Below are 25,052 nucleotides of genomic sequence, written 5' to 3'. Positions count from 1 at the left end.
TAGTATCAGTTGTTTAGATTTAAGCCAGTTATTTTGGCCTTAGCAGGATTGACATTTAGACTGATAATTCTTGGTTGTAGGGGCCTTGGTGTGCATCAGTAGGATAATGAACAGCATTCCTGGCCTCTACCCACTTGATGCCATGAGCATACTATCCCTCCCCACAGCCAAAAGTATCCACATTGCCAGATGACCCGAGGGTGGGCAAGAACTATATATGCTCTTCCTCACCCCTGCAGATTGGGAAACACAGGTTTGTGTGAATTGGTATTACAACCTTGCCTTAAAAAGCAACAAAATACTTGTTTCCTACAAATGAAGTTTAAAGGCTGAGCTCATGAGTTGCCAATTCATCCATCCCAAGTCTCTGGGTGGTTTGGCTCAATATTTGCTGTTGGCAATGCAAAGGGTACATGCTATTATTCAGTGCTAAGTGTGTAAATTCTAATGTTTACTTACTGGTAGTGTTGATGCTAAAAAATATGGTTTCCTAGTATTGGTACCTCATTTTGTCTCTAGAGCACAATTCAGGATCACTGAACTAAAGCACCTGAAACTTAAAACAGATTTTAAGATTCAGTCATACACCAGTAATAGTTTCCTTTAGCCATATTTTCCCATACAAGGATTTCTAGTTGTATGCATTCTTAAATAAGGTTTCCTAGGACTGTAGTATTTTAACAGTTAAACATCAGTTAAAGCTTGGTAGAGCTTCTTGACCAGTAGTGAGTGGTGAACTATACTTTCAGTAAAACAAAACTAGTTGCTCTATAATAAGACAAAAACATTTAATCATTTATATATTTTTAAATAATTTTAAAATCCTGGATCCCAAGAAGTCTTGGCTGGAACTTCTTTTTCTTCGTAACAAATAATAGCATCTCCCACTTTAAATTCTATCTTTTCTTCATCCAAACTAAGACCACAGTCCATTCCAGTTTTGACAACTGCAGTATCATCTTTATGGTGTTTCAGTGAGATTAATGAGCCTTTAGGGGAAAAAAGAAAATATAGGGTTCATATAGTCAACAAATAAGTATCCAGCAAGTACTGTTGTCTGCTACAACAGCAGACTACAAGGAAAATTACACAGGTTTTACACTTCTTCCACGTTACATGATGGGGCTAAATACCAAGGAAAAGGGTAGAAAAGTTACGTGGCTGTAGTAATCTTCCTTTTTAAAGGTAACACTGCAAGGGATGGGGTGGTTCTCAGGACTTGGATGAGCTAAACCAGGATGACACTGCAGGCAAAGGTGGTTAGAGGATGGAAATAAGTAGACATGGCTCAAAGGGCTTCCCAGGTGGCCCTAGTTAAGAACCTGCCTGCCTGGTGCAGGATATAAGACATGGGTTCAGTCCCTGGGTCTGGGAGATCCCCTGGAGAAGGGCATGGCAACCCACTCCAGTATTCTTGCTGAAAAACTGGACAGTCTGGTGGGCCTTAGTCTGCAGGGTCACAAAGAGCCGGACACAACTGAAGCAACTTAGCACACATGGCTGGAAAGGTAGTTTGGGGTCAATTTTTAGAACCTTAGAAAATTAAGACGGGAACTAACAATCCTGTGGGAATCATTGGGACCGGAGGCCAGATACGAGTTAGCAAGAGGTGACCTGAGCCAAGACTAGGGTAGAGAAAGACCTCAGATGGTAACCCGCAATCAGGTTTTTAGTGACTGGATATGAAAGAAACAGTTTTATGTTGCTTACCCTTCCAAATAACATGTCCATTGCGGATTAACTTAAATTTTTTTTGCTTTTCTATCTGTCCCTTTTGGACTCTGCAGCCAGCCACAGGAACTTTTTTCTTCCCTTCTGTTATAGAGAAGGTAGCTAGTATAGAAGCCTCACCTTTAGGAAGACAAGAATGTTAAGTATACTGAAAACAGAAATTCTGACAAATACATAATTTCTGACATTCTGCACAGCAAAAATTAAAGGCGTGAGGAAAAAATACAAACTCTGGTAAAGAAGTCTCGATTTTCTCTGATTCCACCACTTATTTTCCTGGCCAATATTAGAAATAAAAGCATAAAAATCCTTGGAAATGTACTTACCAAAAGAATTTGGAAATGTACTTACCAAAAGAATGAATAAAAGAAACACGTTTACTGTTTTGGCTGAATAAAATGCAGAAGATGCTAATAGTTGATTGTAAATTGAGTGTAATTTCTGTCTACTTCGTGAAAAGCTAGTTCTCAGTCATCCTTCAATACAGTTTCTCAACTGGATCATCTTATTAAGCTCACCACTGGTAGATTATACACACTTAAGAGTACTAAATCTCTGATTCAACTCAGTTTTTTTACTGACTGAAATTTGAAACATTCGAATACGACATGGTATCACACACTAGAATGTACTAGTTTTCTAGGGTTAGTGCTATTTGGTGTTCACTTCCTCCTAGAAATCCTCATGACATTTCTAAATTGCTCTTACCACAAGAACGTAATAAATCTCTGTGTGATCATGTTTAGCAGGTGAGAAGAGCCTAAAATAAATCTGCATTGTGGACCAAAAATGAAAATACTGAGTCTCATCATGAGTAAACAGACAAATCCAAATTAAAGTACATTTAACAAAGTCACTGGCCTCTGCTGCTGCTGCTGCTGGTGCTGAGTCGCTTCAGTCGTGTCCGACTCTGTGCACCCCCACAGACGGCAGCCCGCCAGGCTCCCCCATCCCTGGGATTCTCCAGGCAAGAGCACTGGATGCCACTTCTCCAATGCGTGAAAAGTGAAAGTGAAGTTGCTCAGTCGTGTCCAACTCTTAGCGACCCCATGGACTGCAGCCTACCAGGCTCCTCCGTCCATGGGATTTTCCAGGCAAGAGTACTGGAGTGGGGTGCCATCGCCTTCTCCACACTGGCCTATAACACTTCAAAAATGTCAAGGTCAAAAGACAAGAACAGGGAACGTCCCTGGTGGTCCAGTGGCTAAGACTCCATGCTCCCAATGCCAGGGGCCCAGGTATAATCCCTGGTCGGGGAGCTAGATCCCACATGCTGCAACCAAGACCTGGTGCAGCCAAATATTTTTTTTAAATCTGTCATCCTGGACCAGGGGAAAAATATATAGCTATAAAGTACATTATAGACACAACATGGACTGTTGACTTACAGTATTAATGTTCAATTTCCTAAGTTTGATATTTGTGGTTTTATAAAAACATCCTTGTGTTTAGAAAATAACACTGGGTAGGCCAAAATGTTCGTTTGGGTTTTTACAAACGAACTTTTTGGTCAACCCAGTATTTAGGGACAAATGAATACAATACCTCAAATTTACAATTAAATGGCCCAGGAAAAAACTGTGTATGGAGGAAGGGGGTGGGCTAAAGCAAATTAAACAACTGAACTGGAAGTGAGTCTGTATACTTTAGCCTTTAATCTGGCCAAAGGATATGTTAGAAAAAATAATTTTAAATATTAAATATTTAATGTAAGTTTTCTTCTTATGGTGGATTTCTCTGCCAGTTGCAGGACACAATCAATGGCTCCTTCCACAACACTATTAACCTTTATGCCTCCATCCAGTCTACTTTGTATTCTGAGTTGTTTATGTCTAACTAGAGGGCACGTTCTTACTGCCTTATTGCCTTTATATCCTCACAGCCAAAGCATAACACCTTACAGAGGCCAGGTGTTTATAATTCAGATGAAATTATGCTGAACCCTTATCTACAGTAGTCATTTTTTCTAGAACACAGGATATGTGTTGGAAGAGTGAACATATTTAAACAGTGAAATACATTTCCCCTTAAACTTTGCTTGAATGTTTAGAAGTACCATTCAGTGAACACTCACCTATTGGGTGCTCTTCCACAATGCAGGGCAATCTGCTGCTCAGTTCCTCCTGCAAATCTTCAATAAGACGGTAAATGATTTTGTGAAGTTTAATTTTTACTCCTTTTTTTGCAGCCAACTGCTGGATAACATTGCCTGCATTCACATTGAAGCCGTATATAACACCTGGAAAGCATAAATAAAGTAGCACAAATATTGCATTAAACAGTCTTTCAAGCAAAAACTCAAATCTAAATTTTTTGCTTCTATGTAAGTTAAAAGCAAGTAGGAGAGAGAAATTCTATAATATTTTCTCATGAAAGCTAGTTTTCAAATTAATAAAAATATTTTATAATTTGTTATGTCTTACTAAACAAGGAAAATTTCTTCGATTTTTAAGTGTTCTTTATGATGTTTAATGTTCGTTTAGGAAACATTTAAAGTGCCCAAAAGGTGCAGCTGCTGCTGCTGCCGAGTCGCTTCAGTTGTGTCCGACTCTGTGCGACCCCATAGGGCATACCACCAGGCTCCCCCGTCCCTGGGATTCTCCAGGCAAGAACACGGGAGTGGGTTGCCATTTCCTTCTTCAATGCATGAAAGTGAAAAGTGAAAGTGAAGTCGCTCAGTTGTGTCCGGTTCTTAGCGACCCCATGGACTGCAGCCCACCAGGCTCCTCCGTCCATGGGATTCTCCAGGCAAGAGTACTGGAATGGGGTGCCATTGCTTTCTCCCAAAAGGTGCCAGGTGATACGCTAAATGTTAATTTTTACACCAGGGAAATAAAAAAAATGATTATAGCTAAAGTATTATTACATTATTTTAATAATTGTTATTAATTACAATCTTATAGCCCACAACTTTTGTGCTTTGCTCTGAAGTATTCAGCCGACCAAAAGATGTTAAAAAAACACATGACCCTTAAGCAACACAGGTGTTAGGGATGCTGATCCTCCAGACAGTTGAAAATCCAAGAGTAACTTATAGTTGGCCCTCCATATAAATGTGGTTCTTCCACATCCAAGGAGTCAGCCAACCTCAGATCTTGTAGTACTATAATATTTAGTACTGAAAAAAATCCATGTATAAGTGGACCCACAGTTCAAAACCATGTTGTTCAAGTGTCAACTGTAGTTACTTAATTAGAAAAGGTCAAGAGTTATTTAAGAAATGAAAAAAGTACCATGGAGCTGACCATTTTACCAAAGAACAAATGGGGGAAGCAAAAGCAAAACACTTTCCTTAAACAAGTGAAAAAATTAAAGCAAATGGCTTAGTCAGGAGAAAAACACAACCACCTTGAAAATCTTGTCATTAAGAAATCGTTCAACACACCACACTATTTACATTAATAGTATAGTCAGTGCCCATAAAGGACTTTGAAATAGCCGGCATTATGGAAGACACCATTTCAGTAGTAGAGGTAACAACTAATTCTAATCAAGTTAGGTCATGAACTACCTCCTTCCTAAATGATTCACTAATTCAGTAAAATTGGTGCTTTGCCTAGATGTTAAACCTAGTCAAAGTGACAGTCATGCAGTCATGAGTCCCCATTCTGTATAACGTAAGTTTGACTTATTAATAGTCGCCTTGCTTTCGAGGTATTTAAAGCTAAAAGGAGCTTTTGATCTAAGAAAAATATAATTTATAAAATTACAAGTGAACAAAAATAGGCAGTCAAAAGTAAAAGATAACACTGAATAGGCTGACTGCAGATTTCAGGAGCATTCAAAAATCTAAGTGAAAGAGAGAACCAAGCTTGGTTTAGTTCGGGATCTGGGCGAGATGAGGTGGCAGTAATGGTACACTGGGAAAAAAAACATCAAGAAACACTCCTGGGGCTTGAAATAGTTCCCCAAGAGTTAAGTACAACAATGACCAGTGGGGCTGTGCCTGCAGTACTGCACATCCTGTGCAGGATGCAATCGCTAGCTGGGACTGGACTGCCAACAGGAAGGGGAATGCGGATGGGGAGTAAATGTCAGGTGTCAGCAGCCCAGCAAAAAAGACAAAAGTGAAAGGTTCAGAGTGTGTTCTAGGGAACACAGTTAAACAGGAAATGGGAAACTTACCATGAAATGTTTCAGCAAGGTTGACATCATTTTCACTAATATCACCCACACCGAAATGTACCAAATCTAGTTCACACTCATGTGAAGCATCATAGGTATCCATAACGTTCAAAATGGCTTCAACAGAACCATCAACATCACCTAAATGCAGCGAAAGTTTAAAAATACTGATGTTAGGAGTTAGGAATTAACAGACTCAAAATTGTAATAATCTATTTAAAGCAGTAACTAGAATGGCATTTATCATGGAATATATTCTTATTTAGGTTTAGCGTGATAAATACCTTCTTAGCTGAACAAAGTATAATGAACCAGATATACATTTACAGCAAAAGTCACAAGAAAATTGTTGAAGGAAATCTCCCTCAGTGGAGGTGGGCGAAAAGGGTGAAGAGGGTCAAAAGGAACAAAATTCCAGCTATAAAATAAATACATCATGGGATGTAATATACAGCACAGTGACTATAGTTAATAATACTGCACCGCTTATTTGAAAGCTGCTAACAGAGCAAATCTTAAAAGTGTTCAAGAAAAATTTTATAACTATGTATTAGTGAGAGATGCTAACTAGATTTACTATGGTGGTCATTTCACCATATATTCAAATACTGAATCATTATGAAAATGTTACATGTCAATTATATCTCAGCTTTTAAAAATTCCCTTCCAAAATACTGAAATCATTTCAGCTTATGGCCCAAATTAATAAGAGAATGACAAAATATGAAAAAATGACAAAAAATGAGTTGTAAAATAAAATCTTTTAAAAGTCACCTTTAACAATTACAGGAAGCACATTTGAATCTCTTTCTAGTTTCTCTTTCGGCTTTAAGGGCTGCTGCTGTCTTTTTTCTCTGTACTTTATATATGACCTCTCCTTCCAGTGCACAGTGCCATACTTCTCGCGGTCTTTCCGATGTGCTTCTTGGTGTTCCTTTCGCTTTTCTTCTATTAATTTTAAATCCTCTTTATTTTTCTCCTGTTCTTGCTCATACTTTCTCCAGTCAACAACTTCACGTGCCCTTGGCTTTACAGGGGGAGAAAGGGAATTACTTAACAGAAACCCATAACTGCTGGTTTTTTCCTCCACTATAAAATTAGCTTAACTCATATATGAAACCACCAATTAAAACTTTAATATGGAGGCTTTGTGTAAATTTGAAATTATTTAAAAATCCAATCTCAAACTGCTAAAAATTCTACAGCCAAACTCTAAAATGACATCACTGGCCACTCACACATGTTATAGTACTGGATTAACATTACTTATTTTGTACTGTAACATTATAGACTGACATTTTAAATCACTATATCATATTCTACATTATAGGAATTAAGCTTAATATACCTCAGATTCTACTTCAAGAATTTCATCTCCTGCAGAAGGGAGGTCTCTCCAGCCTATGATTCCCACTGGCATGCTAGGATAGGCCTCATTGACTGCTCTGCCATTTTCATCAAACATTAAGCGTACTTTTGCCCAACTCTTTCCAGCAACCAGAATGGAGCCTTTTCTCAAAGTTCCTCTTTGAATTATAGCTGTAGTAACAGGACTAATATGAGAATAAAAGCATATATTCTTAATGCCATAATCAGGATGTAATAGCACTTTCTCAAGTAAAGATACCTTTAAGAGATTACAAAATATTTATTAATATGAACAAACAGGGTTAATTCCATCACTTCTTAACTTCTCAAATAATTTTTCATACTATTTTCTGTTCAGTTGCTCATTCGTGTCCAACTCTTTGTGACCCCATGGATTGCAGCACGCCAGGCTTCCCCTTCCTTCACCATCTCTCAGAGTTTCCTCATACTCATGTCCACTGAATCAGTGATGCCACCCAACCATCTCATCCAATGTCGTTCCCTTTTCCTCCTGCCTTCAACCTATTCAATTTTCATACTATAAAAACATTTTTCATAATTGTAACCTAAGTGTCCATTAATGGAAAAATCAATAAAGAACATGCAGTATATACATATAATGCAGTAATATATAACCTTGAAAAAGAAAAAAAAATCCTGTTGCATGCTAGAATATGGGTGAACCTCCTAAATGAACATTATGCTAAGTGAAATGAGTTAGCCAAAAAGGACAATATTATATGATTCCACTCATACAAAATATCTAAAGCACTGAAAAGCACAGAAACACTACTGAAAGGTGTTGCCAAAGGGTGGGGGAAGGGAAAGGGGAAATTAACACTATATGGGAATAGTTTGTTTCGCAAGATGAGAGTTCTAGAGATCTGTTGCACAACAATATGAATATACTTAAGACTACTGAACTGTACATTTAAAAACGGTTAAGATGGTTATTTAATATTATGTACCTTTTACCACAATTTAAAAAAAGAAGAAAACACACAAAAATATTTCTTGTAAGGTTATGGTGGTGAAGGGCGCAGATAGCTGAGTATTTTGACAAAATCCTAATCCTCTTTCTATAACTAATAAGTTAAGCAGTGAAAAGACCTCTTCTGCTAATAAGGAGGGAAATTAAAGATGAGAACACTATTCCAACAATCTTACTATATATTAATGGGTAAGGACATAAAGGATTTAGAAACCCAAAAATGCAACAATTGCTATTTCATTCTAATTTATGTTAGCCTATAAGATTTTACCAATTCAGCTAAGTCAGTGGGGAAAAAAACAAAAATCAAACAAACTGAACTACTAAGTCACCCAAATAAGACTACTAAATGTGTACACATAGTTGCTATGGTCTCTTGATAACTGCATGTTGGGTTCTGTGTGGCAGTGCAATAAAAACCTTTTAAAAACAAATGCTTTGAAAATACTGTTCATGTATTAACAATAATATGCAATCCATATAATAATATATGGTTATATAATCAGGTCACAAAAACAATGAAATAAAATTATTAGAACGTATGCATTTTAACAGACCTACCCTCTTCCTTTGTCTGTGAAAGATTCTATTACTGTTCCTTCAACTGCACCAGTAGGGTCTGCTTTCAATTCCAACATTTCTGCAAGAGCAATAGTTGCCTCTGCCAAAGCCATCATGTTTTCACCCTTAAAAACAAACAAAAAGGAGTTGTTAATATACATTAATAAATATTATCTGTAAATGTAAATACCAGGATCAGAAAGTCAAACAATCCCTGACAGCGATACTTTTCTCTTTAAGCATAAAAAACAGAAATTAACCTATAAGAAGGAAGGAAAGAAGGATGGAAGGGAGGGAGAGAGGAAAGGAAGGAAGAAAAGAGAGACGCAAGAAAAATCTGACCCTGGGACAGATCTTGCAAGGAGCGGTGGCTGTATTATTTTTCAAAGAATAGGTACTAGTGCTTGTCAATACCCTTTTATAAACATGCTTCTTTCACCCTCATTCCTTAGTTTCCAGAGATGAGTTTTCTTCCTCTCACTTACTTTACAATGCTACTTTACATGTGAAGTTCTAGTCAATTAAATAAGTTTTCACTGATTTCATTTTGATCACTCAAGAATTCAATGAAATACTACTTATTAAATAAATGAGGAGACAAAGCACTGACTAGACCCAGGCTATAAGCTACACTCTACTCAGCTGTGCAACCTTGAAAATCACTTCACCTCTCTGCATTCGTTGTTGTTGTTCAGTCACGCAGTCATGTCCAATTCTTTGTGACCCCATGGACTTGACTGCAGCTCGCCCGGCTCCTCTGTCCATGGGATTCTCCAGGCAAGAACACTGGAGTGGGTGTACATTTCCTTCTCCACTCTCTGAATTGCCTTTCCTCAGTTGTAAATTGAAAGGGCTAGATTAGATGACTCTTTCACCTTTAATGATCTCTGTTTATTGTGCTTTCTAAGGCTCCAAGATCATGTAGCTGATTAACTAGTGATGTAATTGGAATTGATGAGCAAAAGTTTTCCATTGTCCATGTCAGCTAAGAGACTGCTCACAGTTGTTACAAAGTGTGAAACAATAGAGACAACCTTAACAAAACTAACTAAACACTCTGCTTAGTTCAGTTGCTCAGTCATGTCCGACTCTTTGCGACCCCATGAATCACAGCACGCCAAGACTCCCTGTCCATCACAAACTCCCGGAGTTCACCCAAACTCATGTGCATCGAGTCGGTGATGCCATCCAGCCATCTCACCCTCTGTCATCCCTTTCTCCTCCTGCCGCCAATCCCTCCCAGCATCAGGGTCTTTTCCAATGAGTCAGTTCTTCACACGAGGTGGCCAAAGTATTGTAGTTTCAGCCTCAGCATCAGTTCTTCCAATGAACACCCAGGACTGGTCTCGTTTACCCATCTACTTAATCCCTAGTATTTATTTCAGTTTACAAAATGCTGCTCTGAAAAGCAGAGTTGGGGTTGTTTCTTTGCATGTAAAGTCCCCTATTCCATCTTGGAAAAGAAGGCCTCATCTTACTGCCCTGCTACTCTCTTACCTCCACCCCCCAGGAATCATATCTGCCATGCGTTCAAATTCATGTAAGCAGAGTCACATCTATCTATTCACTCATCTGATGGTCTCTAGGCAGAAAAAGCAGTCATGTCTTCAAATGTTCTCTTCTTGCCATCCAGTTTTCAGAGTGGAGTAAAAATCAAGGTACAGTAGAAAGATAAAAAAGTAAGGTGGCATTTTATGAGTTTCAGAAAAAAAGAGGCAGTTTTATTATTAATGGAGGCATAACTTCTAATCATCTTAGAGGAATAAATTTAGGAAAAGTAAAGATAAAATGAGACTTAACTGGAGGAAAGTGGCCAAATAAAGTAAAATTTCTTCAGTGAATGATCAGAAGGAAAAAAGTCCATAATATAAGTAAACCATGGAATATGGTCAGAATGAACAAAAAAGAAAATTGTTACTTAGTAGCTACCTGTAGAAGACAAGAGAATTGGAAAGTGCTGTCACAAAACAGGTACTGAGTTTCTTTGGTGTTTTTTTATCCAGAAAAGAATAACTGGTAATTTAATGGGCTTCCCTGGTGGCTCAGTGGTAAAGTATCTGCCTGCCAATGCAGGAGACAAGGGTTCGGTCCCTGATTAGGAAGATCTCACATGCCAAGGAGCAACTAAGCCGGTGCGCCCTAACTACTGAACCTGTGCTCCAGAGCCCAGCAACAGCAACAAGAGAAGTCACTGCCGTGAGAAGCCGTCATATCGCAACTAGAAAGTAACCCCTGCTTGCCAAAACTATAAAAGCCTGAGCAGCAATGAAGATCCAGCACAGAAAAAATAAAATAAACAGATAAATAAAATTATTTTAAAAAGAATAATTGGTAATGAAAAGAAAATGGAATTCATCACAAATAACACTATAAAACTTATAGTTATTTAACTCATAGAAGCATTGGATCAATCAATAACAGAATGAATCCAAATATTATAACACTGTATTAGTAAAAAGTTTTATTTGTTAAATCTCTCTTAAGTGCCGTAAGACCTAGTCTATAACTTTTCACTTAAAAACAGGCACTTTTTTATTACCAACCAAATTTCTGCTTAAAATAAGTCTTTAGCCTACTATTATCCTATCTATCCCTACAACATTTACCACTTACTCTCCTCATTCTAAGTATCTCATAGTAAGTAAAGCACACTTTAAGCCTGATTCTCGTGGACTGGTGACTGACCTTTCTGAGACTAATTTCTAATCTGCCAAACCAGGATAAAGGCACCAGCTTTACTGAGTACTGAGAGAATTTTTAAATGATGACAGAAATTCTGTGGGTCAAAATGTTCTTGAGCTACAAGGCACTCTGTGCACTTCATGCAGCACTCTTATCTGGACACACCTGTACTCACCGTGAGTGCAGAGACGTGCACTGCTTGAACATCACCTCCATAATCCTCACATACCACATCGTATGCTAGCAGTTCTTTCTTCACTTTCTCAGGATCCGCCTCAGCTTTGTCGCATTTGTTTATGGCAAGGACAATAGGAACTGAAAGAAACAGAGTTAAGAGTGCAAATGATGGCACTTCAACTCCAGGTATTCACATCAAAACACAAAATTTTCTGGCTTTCTCTTGACTCAGTGACTGTATTTATCTAACAAAAGACCCACTTTAGACCCACCCTACCCTGCTTTCTACACATGAAGCATTCCAGATAAGAGATGTCAAAACAGCAAGTGTAAGATTCTGAATTAAGACTAGACAATTAACGATGATTAAAAAACAAAACCACAACAGTATTAAGGGCAGAGAAAGGCCTATCCTTAGACCTGAAAGCAGGATCAGCAACTACACTAGAGATAATTTCCAGAAAAAAAGATCAAGAGAAGACTCTAATCCAACTCTACCACTAGATCACCGTTTCATGGGTCATCGCCTTATCGTGGTGAAGGGGCTTGTGTAACTCAATGAAGCTATGCAGGGCCACCCAAGATGGACAGGTCACAGTGGAGCATTCTGACAAAACATGATCCGCTGGAGGAGGGAATGGCAAACCACTGCAGTATTCTTGCCTGGAGAACCCCATGAACAGTATGAAAAGACAAAAAGATATGACACTGAAAGTGAGCTCCACAGAACAGAAGGTGCCCAATAGGCTACTGGGGAAGAGCAGAGGACAGTTACTCCAGAAAGAATGAAGCAGCTGGGCCAAAGCAGAAATGACTCTCAGTTGTGGATGTGTCTGGTGATATAAGTAAAATCTGATGTTGTAAAGAACAGTATTGCATAGGAACCTGGAATGTTAGGTCCATGAATCAAAGTAAATTGGAGGTGGTCAAGCAGGAGATGGTAAGAGTAAACATCAATATCTTAGGAATCAGTGAACTAAAGTGGACGGGAATGGAAGAATTTAATTCAGAGGACCATTAAATCTACTACTGTGAGCAAGAAGCTCATAGAAGAAATGGAGAAGCCCTCATAATCAACAAGAATCTGAAATGCAGTACTTGGGTGCAATCTCAAAAATGACAGAATGATCTTATTTTATTTCTGAGGCAAACCATTCAATTTCACAGTAATCCAAATCTATGCCCCAACCACCTATGCCAAAAGAGCTGATCAGTTCTATGAAGACCTACAAGACCTCCTAGAACTAACACCAAAAAAGGTGTTCTATTTATCATAAAAATTGGAATGCAAAAGTAGGATGTCAACAGACACATGGAGTAACAGGCAAGTTTGGCCTTGGAGTACAAAATGAAGCAGGGTAAAGGCTAACAGAATTCTGACAAAAGAATGCACTGGTTATAGCAAACAATCTTTTTCAACAACACTAGAGACATCTTTACGTCCAGACATCAGCAAATGGTCAATACAGAAATAAGATTGATTACATTCTTTGTAGATGAAGACAGAGAAGCTTTAAACAGTCAGCAAAAACAAGACCTGGACCTGACTGTGGCTCAGATCATCAGCTCCTCAGAGAAAATTCAGACTTAAACTAACCGCAGGGAAAACCACTAGGCCAGTCAAGTACAACCTAAATCAAATCTTCTATCAATATACAGTGGAGGTGATGAGTAGATTCAAGGGATTAGATCTAGTAAACAGAGTGCCTGAAGAACTATGGACAAAGGTTTGTAATACTGTACAGAAGGCAGTGAACAAATCATTCCAAAGAAAAAGAAACGCAAGAAGGCAAAGTGGTTGTCTGAGGAGGCCTTACAAATAGCTGAGGAAATAAGCAAAAAGCAACAGAGAAAGGGAAAGGTACACCCAACTGAACGCACAGTTTCAAAAAATAACAAGGAGTTGTTCAGTGAACAATGCAAAGAAATAAGAGGAAAACAACAGAAGCGGAGGGAAAGACTAGAGATCTCTTCAAGAAAACTGGAAATATCAAAGGAACCCATCTAAGACAGGTATAAGAAAGGACAGAAATGGTAAAGACCCAATAGAAGCAGAAGAGATCGAGAAGAGATGGCAAGAATACACACAACTGTACAAAAAATTCTTAATGAACTGGATAACCAAGATGGTGTGGTCACTCACCCAGAGCCAGACATTCTGGAGTGTGAAGTCAAGTGGGCCTTAGGAAGCACTGCTGCCAATAAAGCTAGTGGAGGTGATGGAATTTCAGCAGAGCCATTGCAAATCCTAAAAGACGATGCTGTTAAGGTGCTGCATTCAGTATGTTAGCAAATTTGGAAAACTAAGCAATGGCCTCACAACTGGAAAAGGTCAATCTTCATCCCAGTTCCCAAGAAGGGCAACACTAAAGAATGTTCAAACAATCAGACAATTGCACACATCTCCTATACTAGTAAGGTTATGCTCAAAATCCTTCAAGCTAGGCTTCAGCAGTATGTGAACCAAGAACTTCCCGATGTTCAAGGTGGGTTTGGAAAAGGCAGAGAAACCAGAGATCAATTACCAACATTTGCTGGATCATAGAGAAAGCAAGGGAACTCCAGAAAAACATCTACCTTTGTTTCATTGAGTACACTAAAGCTTCTGACAGTGTGGATCACAACAAACTGTGGAAAACTCTTAAGGAGATGGGAATAACAGACCGCCTTACCTATCTCTGGAGAAGGAAATGGCAACCCACTCCAGTATTCTCGCCTGGAAAATTCCATGGACAGAGGAGCCTGGTGGGCTACAGTCCATGGGGTCAAAAAGAGTAGGACACGACTGAGTGACTAACACACACTTTACCTGTCTTCTGAGAAACCTGTATGCAGGTCAAGCAGCAGCAGTTAGAACCTCATTTGGAACAAATGACTGGTTCAAAATTGAAAGGAGTATAAGACTGTATATTGTCACCCTGTTTATTTAACTTGTATGCAGAGTACACCATGAGAAATGCTGAGCTGGATGAGTTACAAGCTGGAATCAAGATTGCTGGAAGAAGTATCAACAGCCTCAGACATGCAGATGATACCATCCTAATGGCAGAAAGTGAAGATGTCTTGATGAAGGTGAAAGAAGCAAGTGAAAAAGCTGGTTTAAAACTCAACGTTCAAAAAACTAAGATAATGTCATCCAGTCCCATCACTTCATAGCAAATAGAAAGGGGAAAATGTGCATGCAGTGAGACTTCCTCTTCTTAGGCTCTAAAATCACTGCAGATGGTGACTGCAGCTATGTAATTAGAAAATGATTGCTTCTTGGCAGGAAAGCTATCACAAACCTAGACAGTGTATTAAAAAGTAAAGATATCACTTTGCCAACAGAGGTCTGTATAGTCAAGGCAATGGTCTTTCCAGTAGTCATGTATGGATGTAAGAGTCGGATCATAAAGATAGCAGAGTGCCAAAGAATTGATGCTTTTTAGCTGTATATTGTCACCCTGCTTATTTAACTTATATGCAGAGTACATCATGAGAAATGCTGGGCTGGAAGAAGCACAAGCTGGAATCAAGATTACCAGGAGAAATATCAATCACCTCAGATATGCAGATGACACCACCCTTATGGCAGAAAGTGAAGAGGAACTAAAAAGCCTCTTGATGAAAGTAAAAGAGGAGAGTGAAAAAGTTGGCTTAAAGCTCAACATTCAGAAAACGAAGATCATGGCATCTGGTCCCGTCACTGCATGGGAAATAGATGGGGAAACAGTGGAAACAGTGTCAGACTTTATTTTGGGGGGCTCCAAAATCACTGCAGATGGTGACTGCAGCCATGAAATTAAAAGACACTTACTCCTTGGAAGGAAAGTTATGACCAACCTAGACAGCATATTGAAAAGCAGAGATATTACTTTGCCAACAAAGGTCCGTCTAGCCGAGGCTATGGTTTTTCCAGTGGTCATGTATGGATATGAGAGCTGGACTGTGAAGAAAGCTGATGCTTTTGAACTGTGGTGTTGGAGAAGACTCTTGAGAGTCCCTTGGACTGCAAGGAGATCCAACCAGTCCATCTTAAAGGAGATCAGTCCTGGGTGTTCATTGGAAGGACTGATGCTGAAGCTGAAACTCCAGTACTTTGGCCACCTTATGCGAAGAGTTGACTCATTGGAAAAGACCCTGATGCTGGGAGGGATTGGGGGCAGGAGGAGAAGGGGACAACAGAGGATGAGATGGCTGGATGGCATCACTGACTCGATGGATGTGAATTTGAGTGAACTGCAGGAGTTGGTGATGGACAGGGAGGCCCGGCATGCTGTGATTCATGGGGTGGCAAAGAGTCGGACACGACTGACTGACTGAACTGAACTGAACTGAATTGTGGTGCTGGAGAAGACTCTTGAGAGTCCCATGGGCAGCAAGGAGATCAAACCAGTCAATCCCAAAGGAAATCAACCCTGAATACTCACTGGAAAGACTAATGTTGAAGCTGAAGCTCCAATACTTTGGCCAACTGATGCAGTCAAGTCATTGCAAAAGACCCTGATGCTTGGAAAGACTGAAGACAGAAGGAGAAGAGGGTGACAGAAGATGAGATGGTTGGATGGCATCACTGCTTCAATGGACATGAACTTGGACAAACTCTGGGAAATGGTGAGGAACAGGAAGTCCTGGCATGCTACAGTCCATGGGGTCACAAAGAGTTGAATACGACTTGGCAACTGAACAACAACCACCACCACTAGATCATCCGCCTCTTCTTTTCAGAAGCTTTTAACTCACTGTTAAAACCCAACATCTCACCAAGGGCTAAGGGTCATTATTGTAAACTTCCTTTCAGGATTTACAGCAACTCTTTCTTCATACACTTAGCTCAGTGACTGACACATAATAGAGTCTCAATAAATGTGTACTTAATGAATGAATCAAATAATCTAATCATCTACTTGTCATTACCAAATATACCCTCTCATTAGAGAACTCACACAAAATACAGATAATTCTCTGGTTAGGTTTCACCAAGTCTACAATGTTCTCAGTTATCAAAGGAACAGAAATTGAGAACAGACACAAAAGAGCTATGCAATCCACAACCTACTTTAGGAAAAAGTACATTCTATATTGACGAGCTGGTACTTAACAGACACCAAGAGAACAGGTACAGGAAGGCTGATATAAGGAATTTATCCTGTCTCAACCAACTGCTTTGTTATGGGATCCCTGACAGATTTCGCACTCATATTTGTTACATTCCTTAGGATCATTAAGAACATAGCCCATTCCACAAAAGCAACTTTGAGAAATTAAAAATTAACAAGAGGAACACAGAAGCTAGAAGACTGGATTCCAAATGCAGACATGATGCAAATTTACTGTAATTGGGAGAAGTTCCTGCCACCTTCTAGGTCTTAGTTTTCCTCTTTATGAGATGAAAAATAAAAAACTGGACTAGATCAATGACTGTCAACCTTTCTTTTTAAACTTGCCAACAAACCTAAGGGAACATGACACACTCTGTCAGGTACATTTTCTCAAGACAACAGTACTTTCTCAGTGAAAGTAAGGTCATTTCAGAATAAGAATGAATGTACAAAATATATGTGTGGTGTTTACTATTACAATTTTTAAATGGACAAAAAAGGAAGAAGATAGCCAAGTGATTTCCAAAAGTTTCAATTTTATACCTTTGACCAAATAAAAACTTATTTAAAGCAGATGAGGGAAAAGTCTCTTTTTAGAGAAGAATTCAGAATATCACTGTTTGGAACTCCTAGTGAATTTAGTCAATGGATACATAGGGGTTTATTATTCTAGGCTTATTTTTTATATCTGTTTTAAATTTCATTGATAAAAATCTTTTCAAAAGTCATTTGAGACTGTTAAAATTGTTATACCATGCCAAGTAAGTAAACAGTAGAGCAAGGACTATATTTGTGGTCACAAGTTCCAAGTTGAATCCTGCTACACTCTTCTTGGTAGATAATGTCTTTAGCAAAACAATTCAACTTTCTTTGAGCCTTACCTGTTAAACAGGTATAATAATCCTGGAATTCCCAAGAAGACTAAATGAGCAACATGTAAAAACAGTAACTCTATTTAGTAGATCCTTTAAGGAAAAAAGCAACTTCCTTCCTCATACAGGAAGTGAACCACACAGTACCGTGAGCATCTTTGGCATGCTGAATGGATTCTACAGTTTGTTTCATCACTCCATCATCTGCAGCTACCACCAATATAACAATGTCAGTGACCTGAGTGCCTCTGGCTCGCATTGCTGAGAAAGCAGCATGTCCTGGAGTATCAAGAAAGGTTATCTTTTCCCCAGAGGGCAAAGAGACTGTGGAAACAGAAATACAAGATCACTAAGGACTCAAATAAGAACATATATGACCTTATCAACACAATTAATAATTCTTCAAAATAATTTTATTACTTCCATTAATCTTAATTAGAACAATACAGATCATCAATCCACAATGAAGTGATAACGTACCAGTGAGACCTTTAGAGTTTCTTTTTACGTAATCATTTCAAACTATTCCTATTTCTAGACTATAATATAAATGTATAACAGTATACATATAATATAAATACCAACTGAAATTTAGAGGAAAAAACAGACTGATAGTTGTATAGGCAGCCACTCCTACATTAGCAAACAAGAGCTGCACAACTGCTTTGAGCAACAAGTAACTTAGTACACAGTTAGAAGCTCAGGATTTGAGTCCAATAGTGTTGGGTTTAAATCCTGGCTTTGCCACTTTACTAGCTGTGTACTTTGAAGCAAGTAGCTTAACCTAAACAAGTCTCAGCCTCTTTACATGTATATAGAACTACTAATACCTACCTCACGATGCTGTTGTGAAGATAAAAAAGATAAAGCATACAAGGTTCTCAGAATACAGCTGGGCACATGCTAAGTGTTCAGCAAATGACAGCTGTTATTTAATTACGAGTGGTAACACTATCCCAACCTAGTACTGAAGAGTCTTAGGCTCATTGGTCGCAAAGAGTTGGACACGACTGAGCGACTGAACTGAACTGAATTGAAGAATGGGCTAGAATAAAAAAGGTATAATTTTCGTCTTATACTACATACAAAATAACCTTTACCAGCCACCTGCTGTACATTTCATCTAATGGCTTTAAGCTTTAGCCTTTCTTTTACTTTAAATTTGTATACTTATACTATGATACCTGGTTTAAGAAAATAATATGTGGGGTTCCCAAGCACATTGTAAAGTGATTTGTGTTCATACCAAGAAAGGCACCAATGTGCTGAGTGATGCCTCCAGCTTCCATTGCTGCCACTTGAGTTTTTCGCAGTTTGTCAAGTAACGTCGTTTTCCCATGATCAACATGGCCCATTATAGTAACAACTGGGGACCTTGGGATTAATAAAGCTGGATCTGCCTGGGGCCTACAATTAACAGCAAAGGAGTTTCATTTCTTAAATATCAGATACACTTTATAGCCTATGAACTGATTTGCAGTTACCTCTGTGCACTACCTTTAACAACAAAACCCAACATACAGCTCTGATTAGATACGACTATTTTCTTCTTCTATGCATACCAGTGGCTTACGATAATATATACAATGACTGCCCACCTGCTGTTGGCATCTTAATAACAATGAGCAGAACTGAATGAAATTTTAAAATTCAGGATCAGTACACATAAATCAGAAAACTAAGAAAAATAACCCTTAGAGTTTTATAATAACCTGAAAATACACTTTTTGATGCTTTAAGTACTTTGAATAAAAGGTTAACATATACTCACAGATCATTTTAATTGCAAAAGAAATTTTAAGTCAAATCTTTCCATTAAAAAGTGTGAAAAAAAAAAAAACCAATGTTGTCTCCTTCCCCCAATTTACAGTTAAATTTTACCTTTTGACAGCATCTTTATTTTCTCTGACTTTGTCTTGTTTTAATTTGCTCCATTTTAACTTCATTCCTGACTTCTTTATCACTTCTTTGATCCAGACTTCATCTAAACGTGAGTGTGTTTCTAGTGAATCTATGTCAATAGCAGTGTTCATTAAAGATTCATATACACAGTCTGGGTGAAACAAGATAAAACCTTTTAGGATCATGAATTAAACACAACTAAAAAAAAAAAAAATCCCAGATGCTGCAACTAAAGATCCTGCATGCCATAACCAAGACGTGGAGCAGCCAAATAAATAATTTTTTTAAGTTGCATTGTTACTACACTGTATTGTAATTATTGTACTGTATAGTCATTACTACAAATATTTTTTTGCCTGTACTACACTACAAATATTGTCAAAATGAGTGCAAGAAGAAAATTTGAAAATTACAGATAAACAAAGGGAAAGTAAATGAGTATAAACAGTCTCTCAGTCCAAAAACATCCTTTGGACTTATTCTAATAGCCCACAAGACTTCTGAGAAAGAAAGTTTCATTCAAATTTTTAAAAAATCTTTCCCACTTTTATTAAAACAAAATCTTGGAGAACTATATTTGGCAAAGAGCCAAGAAACTAATTAGGAACTGTCACCTAAAGTGAAAAATATTGGAATTACTTAACATCTTTTTAAACCACCAGTCTAATTTTCATCCTTAAATACCTGAATCTCACTGCAAATAAAATACCAGGTATTCCATATTTATAGGAAAATGTTTCCCTATTTTTCCTTATAAAATTATCTGGCTCACCTATGTCTTTTTCCATTGCTCTGGCCAACTCCTCAACAGTCATTCCAAGCCACACCTCCACCTCCTTTTTAGATTTTGTTGAAGGTAATGGAGATTTCTGTGATCTTTTTTCCTATTAAATATTCAGAATGCATAAAGAAGAAGGAAGAAAAAACTTTGAGATTTATTCTGGAATATATACCACAGTCATGGCTCCTAGTTCTACCAACTCTCACATAAGTAGTCAAACCTCAGACTAAAATTTAAAATCTTGCATTCTTAATTCACTGTTATATACTGATGTAAGTCATCAAATTCATCAATATCACTAGACAGCTAACTAGAACCTCCCTTCCTCACAAAGATTGATTGCCTGGAGTATAACATTAAGGCATAAAGATTTCATAAATGACAAAATACTCAAAATGGACTTCTACTCATCAGTCTAGGAACTTTCATCTCAGACCAAATAACAGAGAAATCTCTAAATACCTTCTTTGTCACCAGAAGCCTACGTTGAGATAATGCAGCCCTGAGGAATGCATCTGTTTGCCAGGGTCGGGTGTATAGCTGAGCTGTCTGCACTGCATAAGCAGATGAAAACATGTGCCTCCACTGTGCCAACATTCTTCTTTGACACAGGCTGTGCAGCTGCCTACAAATAGTGTGAAACCGTAGCAAGTTCTCCAACTTCAGTATCTTCCGGTTCATGTTTCTCCTAAGAAAAAAAGTTGTAAAAGAATATTGTGGTCAATATTGAAATCAAGTTAGGAAACGTTAATAGGATATGTACTGCACGAAAAGCACTGTGCTCGTGTTTCAACAATGAGTAAAACTGGGTTCCCACAGTGAGCGAGCTCACAGTCCAGTCAGAGAGATGGGATGTCGTACCAAGTATTCTCTAGATATTAACTATTACTATTAGTATTCTTATGATTTTGTATGTCAGTAACACTGACATACAATAACTTATAAGGGCTCTTTTTTCTTGAAACATCAAGTAACCAAATAATAACTAGAGTGATTTTTTAACACAAATTTGAACTCATCAACTCTTTGCTAAACATCCTTTGTGGGGGCTGGAAGGGAATTATCCCCAGTTTAATATACAACTTCAAAACATGCTATATAAGGGCTCATTATCTGCCTTCTGTTAGTCTCTCACTTCATCTCTTACAATCTTATATTTCCCTCACGCCTACCTCCCCAATTTTTGTTGCTCTGTCCCACATATAATCTCTGATGGTCGTCATCTAATCTTTGAACCTTTGCATATGCTTCCTCTACTTGGAAGTGTCTTTTCAACCCTAACATTTTCTGTTCTTCCATAGCTGTTTCCCAAAAATGGATGTAACAGAGTGGGAAGAAGGCATCCAATAAATGCCTATTGAATAACGTTTTTTGATCACTCTTGTTTTTTGTAAGATTTATTTATTTTTGCCTGTGCTGGTCTATGTTGCTGCTCATGGGCTGGCTCTAGTTGTAATGAGTGGTGGCTACTCTCTAGTTGAGGTGCACAGGCTTCTCAATGTGGCGGCTTCTCTCACTGCAGAGCACAGCTTCTAGGCACAAGGGTTTCCACAGCTGCACCACGTGAGATCTGTAGTTGTGACTGGGGAGCTCTAGAACACTGGCCCAGTAGTTGCAATGCATGGGCCTAGCTGCTCCTCGGCATGTGGAATCATCCCGGACCAGGGATCAAACCTGTGTCTGCAGTAGCAGTAGGATTCTTAACCATGAAACCAACAGGGAAGCCCCTGAATACTACTCTTCAGATGAAACAAGAGTTTATTGAGAAACTCACAATCAAACTCAACAGTATAGCTCAGAACTCAGTAGTACAGTCTTTTCCTCCTTGAGTCGTCTATTTCTTCTGATCACAAGACTGCATTTCTACAGTGTTGTTTTTTTTTTTTTTTTTTTTCAGTGTTTAAAGCAAGGAGCAACTAAAAGAACATAAGAAGTACTACTTTTCTCCTTGGCAAACATTTCCTTAGCACCATCTTCTAGGGACTGCATTTGAGGTTGTTGATTCAAAATTTAAGAAGCCAGAGTCACTTCCTCTGGAGTTCACTGTCTCTAAAATGTTTCAGTATAATGATTCTTAAACACCTCAAGAAAGGCACATTTAAACAATCTTATTTGGGTACATTTCCCTGAAGGATGAAGTAGAGCGCTCAGGAAGCACAGAATTTCTCGGGCGGGTGAGGGGTGGGGGTAGATTGTTTTTCTTTCTTTTTTTTTTTAAATGAGTCTAAAACCAGAGTTAACAAGGACACGAATTAATGCAGTGGTAGGAAAGATCCTTCATGGAGATTAACCAAAGCACAGATATTTCACTGAGGCAGATATTCGAAATACACATGGCGGGGGCAGGGGGGGCGGCAATAAACCAAATACCCAAACTGGAAGGAAAACTTGCCACTTATTCCAAGCCTCTCGTTTTATAGAAAAGGAAAATGGAGTCCAGAGAGCTCAAAAAGCCTTCTCCAAAGTCATACCGCTAATTGCTGACAGTCAGGACTAGAACCCAAGCTTTCTGACTCCCAATTCCGGCGTTCCTTTGCCGCTAGGATATTCTTATTATGAAACCTGAAAAAAAAGATGTTGGAAGTAATGTAGTTGCGTTGGTCCAAACATCTGAATGAAACAGTTGAAAACCTTGGACTTCATGTGCAAATGCAAGGTAAAAAGAAGTCACTATACAAGAACGACGGATCTAAGGTAGCTTCACCTGGAACCCGAGCCCCATAAGCCTTGAATACAGCGGAGGCGGGGGACTGGGGAACACCTGCCGCGGCGCTCAGGGAAAGGAAGCAGCCCTCTGCTTCCGGCTGGATAACTCCTTCATCATGCCTAAAGCAGGGTCGCGCACGGATTAGGTGCATCATGGAAAGGCTCCCGAATGCGCAATGTTCATCGTCTGTGCCGCTGACACTTTAGGCCAAATACAATACACGCCACCCAGTACGACCCGGCTAAGGGACCCACCCCTCGGCCCCTCACCTAGCTCCTACCTAGGACCCAGGACTTCGGGATTCTGAAGGGGGCGGAGATCACCTTCCGGACCGGCAGGACAGTCCATCAGCCAGTCCGTCCCTGAAATGGTCCCTCTCCGGCTTCCGTTGCCGCCGGAAGCGGCTCTACTCGGAATTCAGAAGTCCCTACTTCGGAACAGCAGTTGTAACCTTTGTCGAAGCCGTACGCACGTTGCTGTGCGTGGATGAATAATCGCTTTTACAAATCACTTCCCTTCCTAGAAAGTAAATTACTGCAACTCTGGGGCCGTGAGTGGCCTCCGTGAGTACGCTCAAGGGAAAGTTAAACGGGGAAATGTGGGAGAAATAAGTCCTTAAAACACATAACTTCCAAAAAGGGGGAAATGCAAGGGACGGAGGTGATAGAGTTAGTGATGAGGGAGGAGCGCTTTCTCTTTTAAAAGTCGCCTCCTGTGGGTGGCATTTGAAGTGGTAAAGCTAGAGTGGGCCCCAATCCCAGTTCATCCCCAGCTGTGTACTCGGGGACCTTATGTAAACTCCCTGTGCTGCAGTTTTGCAATATGGTAATAATACTGGAGTGGGTAGCCATCCATTCCCTTCTTTAAGGGATCTTTCTGACCCAGAGATCGCACCTGGGTCTCCTGCATTGCAGACAGATTCTTTACCGACTAAGCCACCAGGGAAGCCCTGGTAATGGTGGTGGTTTCGTCCCTAAGTCGTGTCCAACTCTTGGAACCCAGTGGACTGTAGCCTGCCAGGCTCCTCTATCTACGGGATTCTCAAGCAAGAATACTGGAGTGGGTTGCCATTTCCTTCTCCAAGAGATATTCCCGACCCGGATGTTAAACTCAGGTCTCCTGCATTGCAAGCATTTTTTTTTTACCAACTGAACTATGATGGAAGCCCCATGGTAATAATAGTAACTGCTTAGTAAGATAGCAGTAGCAGGAAGGTTCATAAAGTAGCTGGTTCAGAAGGGTTTGCTGTTGTGGTTATTAGCTGCCTCCCAGAACATTTCCACACCTTGATTGGACGTTGTATTCTGGCTTGTCACCTTGACCTCAACCGCCACTATTCTCAAGAGTCTTAAGTATTGTTTTATTTCTGTCCTCAAGGTCTAACACTACCCTGGGCTAATGATGTAGGTATAGAAGAGTTTCTTACTGTTACCTGCTTTCTCCCTCCCTAGTGTGGACTCCTAACTCATGCCCCATCCCCTTTGTTTTTGTCTCCTCAGTGTCACCACAAAGATGTGTAGACAGTGTTGCTGAATGATTGAGTGGAAACCGCTGTCTGGAAAATCTATTTAATGAACCTAACACACTTGAAAACTACTGAAGTGTGTTTCAGTTTGCATCATTTTACTTACCTTTCACACTCACTGAAGTGCAATTTCTGTAAGAAATTCTTTGCTCTCTCTGCCTTGCCAATTAGTTAAGAAGTAGAAATTGATTGGGAGAACATCAAAGTAATGGTCATATCATTCTCCCTGATATTAAAGTGAAAATAACCAATACGTTTCTGATCATGAAGATATGCATACTAATGTGGAAAATTCAAGCAGTACACCAAAACATAGAAATTGGAAGGAGCAAGGAAGGAAGGAAATGAGAAAGGAAATAGAATGAGGGCAGTTAAATAGGCACCAACCTGAAAAAGTCAAAGCTGGAAACTTCTGAACAACGAAATAATGGAGTTATTAGACTATAACTCAAAATAACAAATGAGGGACAGGGAGAAATCCTCCTTATAGAATAATTCCATGTTTATTAACTTCAACTATGAGTTAAAGCTTAGTTCCCACCTCCAATC

At 39.1% G+C, this 25,052-nt stretch overlaps 1 protein-coding gene across 7 annotated transcripts; it reads right to left on the bottom strand.

The window, feature by feature from the left end:
• Window positions 1-769: 769 nt before the first annotated feature.
• Window positions 770-23,456, bottom strand: MTIF2 (mitochondrial translational initiation factor 2). 7 transcript variants are annotated; one of them, XM_086326834.1, is made up of 15 exons: window positions 23,259-23,456; window positions 22,743-22,833; window positions 20,734-20,959; window positions 20,263-20,374; window positions 19,470-19,641; window positions 18,835-18,995; window positions 17,736-17,912; window positions 11,634-11,773; window positions 8,777-8,901; window positions 7,205-7,409; window positions 6,631-6,883; window positions 5,857-5,997; window positions 3,806-3,970; window positions 1,711-1,851; window positions 770-989 (listed from the first exon to the last, which is right to left on the bottom strand). In XM_086326834.1, the coding sequence occupies exons 3-15, from the start codon at window positions 20,950-20,952 to the stop codon at window positions 817-819; spliced, it is 2,184 nt and encodes a 727-aa protein (XP_086182960.1). In that variant the 5' UTR covers window positions 20,953-20,959; window positions 22,743-22,833; window positions 23,259-23,456; the 3' UTR covers window positions 770-816. The 7 variants fall into 7 exon arrangements, with proteins under 7 accessions (XP_086182960.1, XP_086182963.1, XP_086182964.1 ...); XM_086326837.1 differs by having other exon boundaries at window positions 23,302-23,431; XM_086326838.1 differs by having other exon boundaries at window positions 22,664-22,833; window positions 23,259-23,372.
• Between the last annotated feature and the right edge of the window lie 1,596 nt (window positions 23,457-25,052).

The sequence above is a fragment of the Bos grunniens genome, chromosome 11, assembly GCF_055505025.1.
Source record: "Bos grunniens cultivar Pamir isolate PY7600 chromosome 11, Bosgru_T2T1.0, whole genome shotgun sequence".
Classification (NCBI taxonomy): Eukaryota; Metazoa; Chordata; class Mammalia; order Artiodactyla; family Bovidae; genus Bos; species Bos grunniens.
The sequence above is the reverse complement of the archived record's forward strand: the minus strand, read 5'-3'. Positions and strand labels throughout refer to the sequence as shown.

Coding starts and splice junctions, on each gene's coding strand:
- MTIF2 (XM_086326840.1), bottom strand. CDS start 23,326: ATGGACTGTCCTGCCGGTCCGGAAGGTGATCTCCGCCCCCTTCAGAAT. Junction 20,375..20,733: donor GGCTTCTGGTGACAAAGAAG/GTATTTAGAGAT, acceptor AATATTTAATAG/GAAAAAAGATCACAGAAATC. Junction 6,884..7,204: donor TTCTTGAAGTAGAATCTGAG/GTATATTAAGCT, acceptor CCCCCTGTAAAG/CCAAGGGCACGTGAAGTTGT.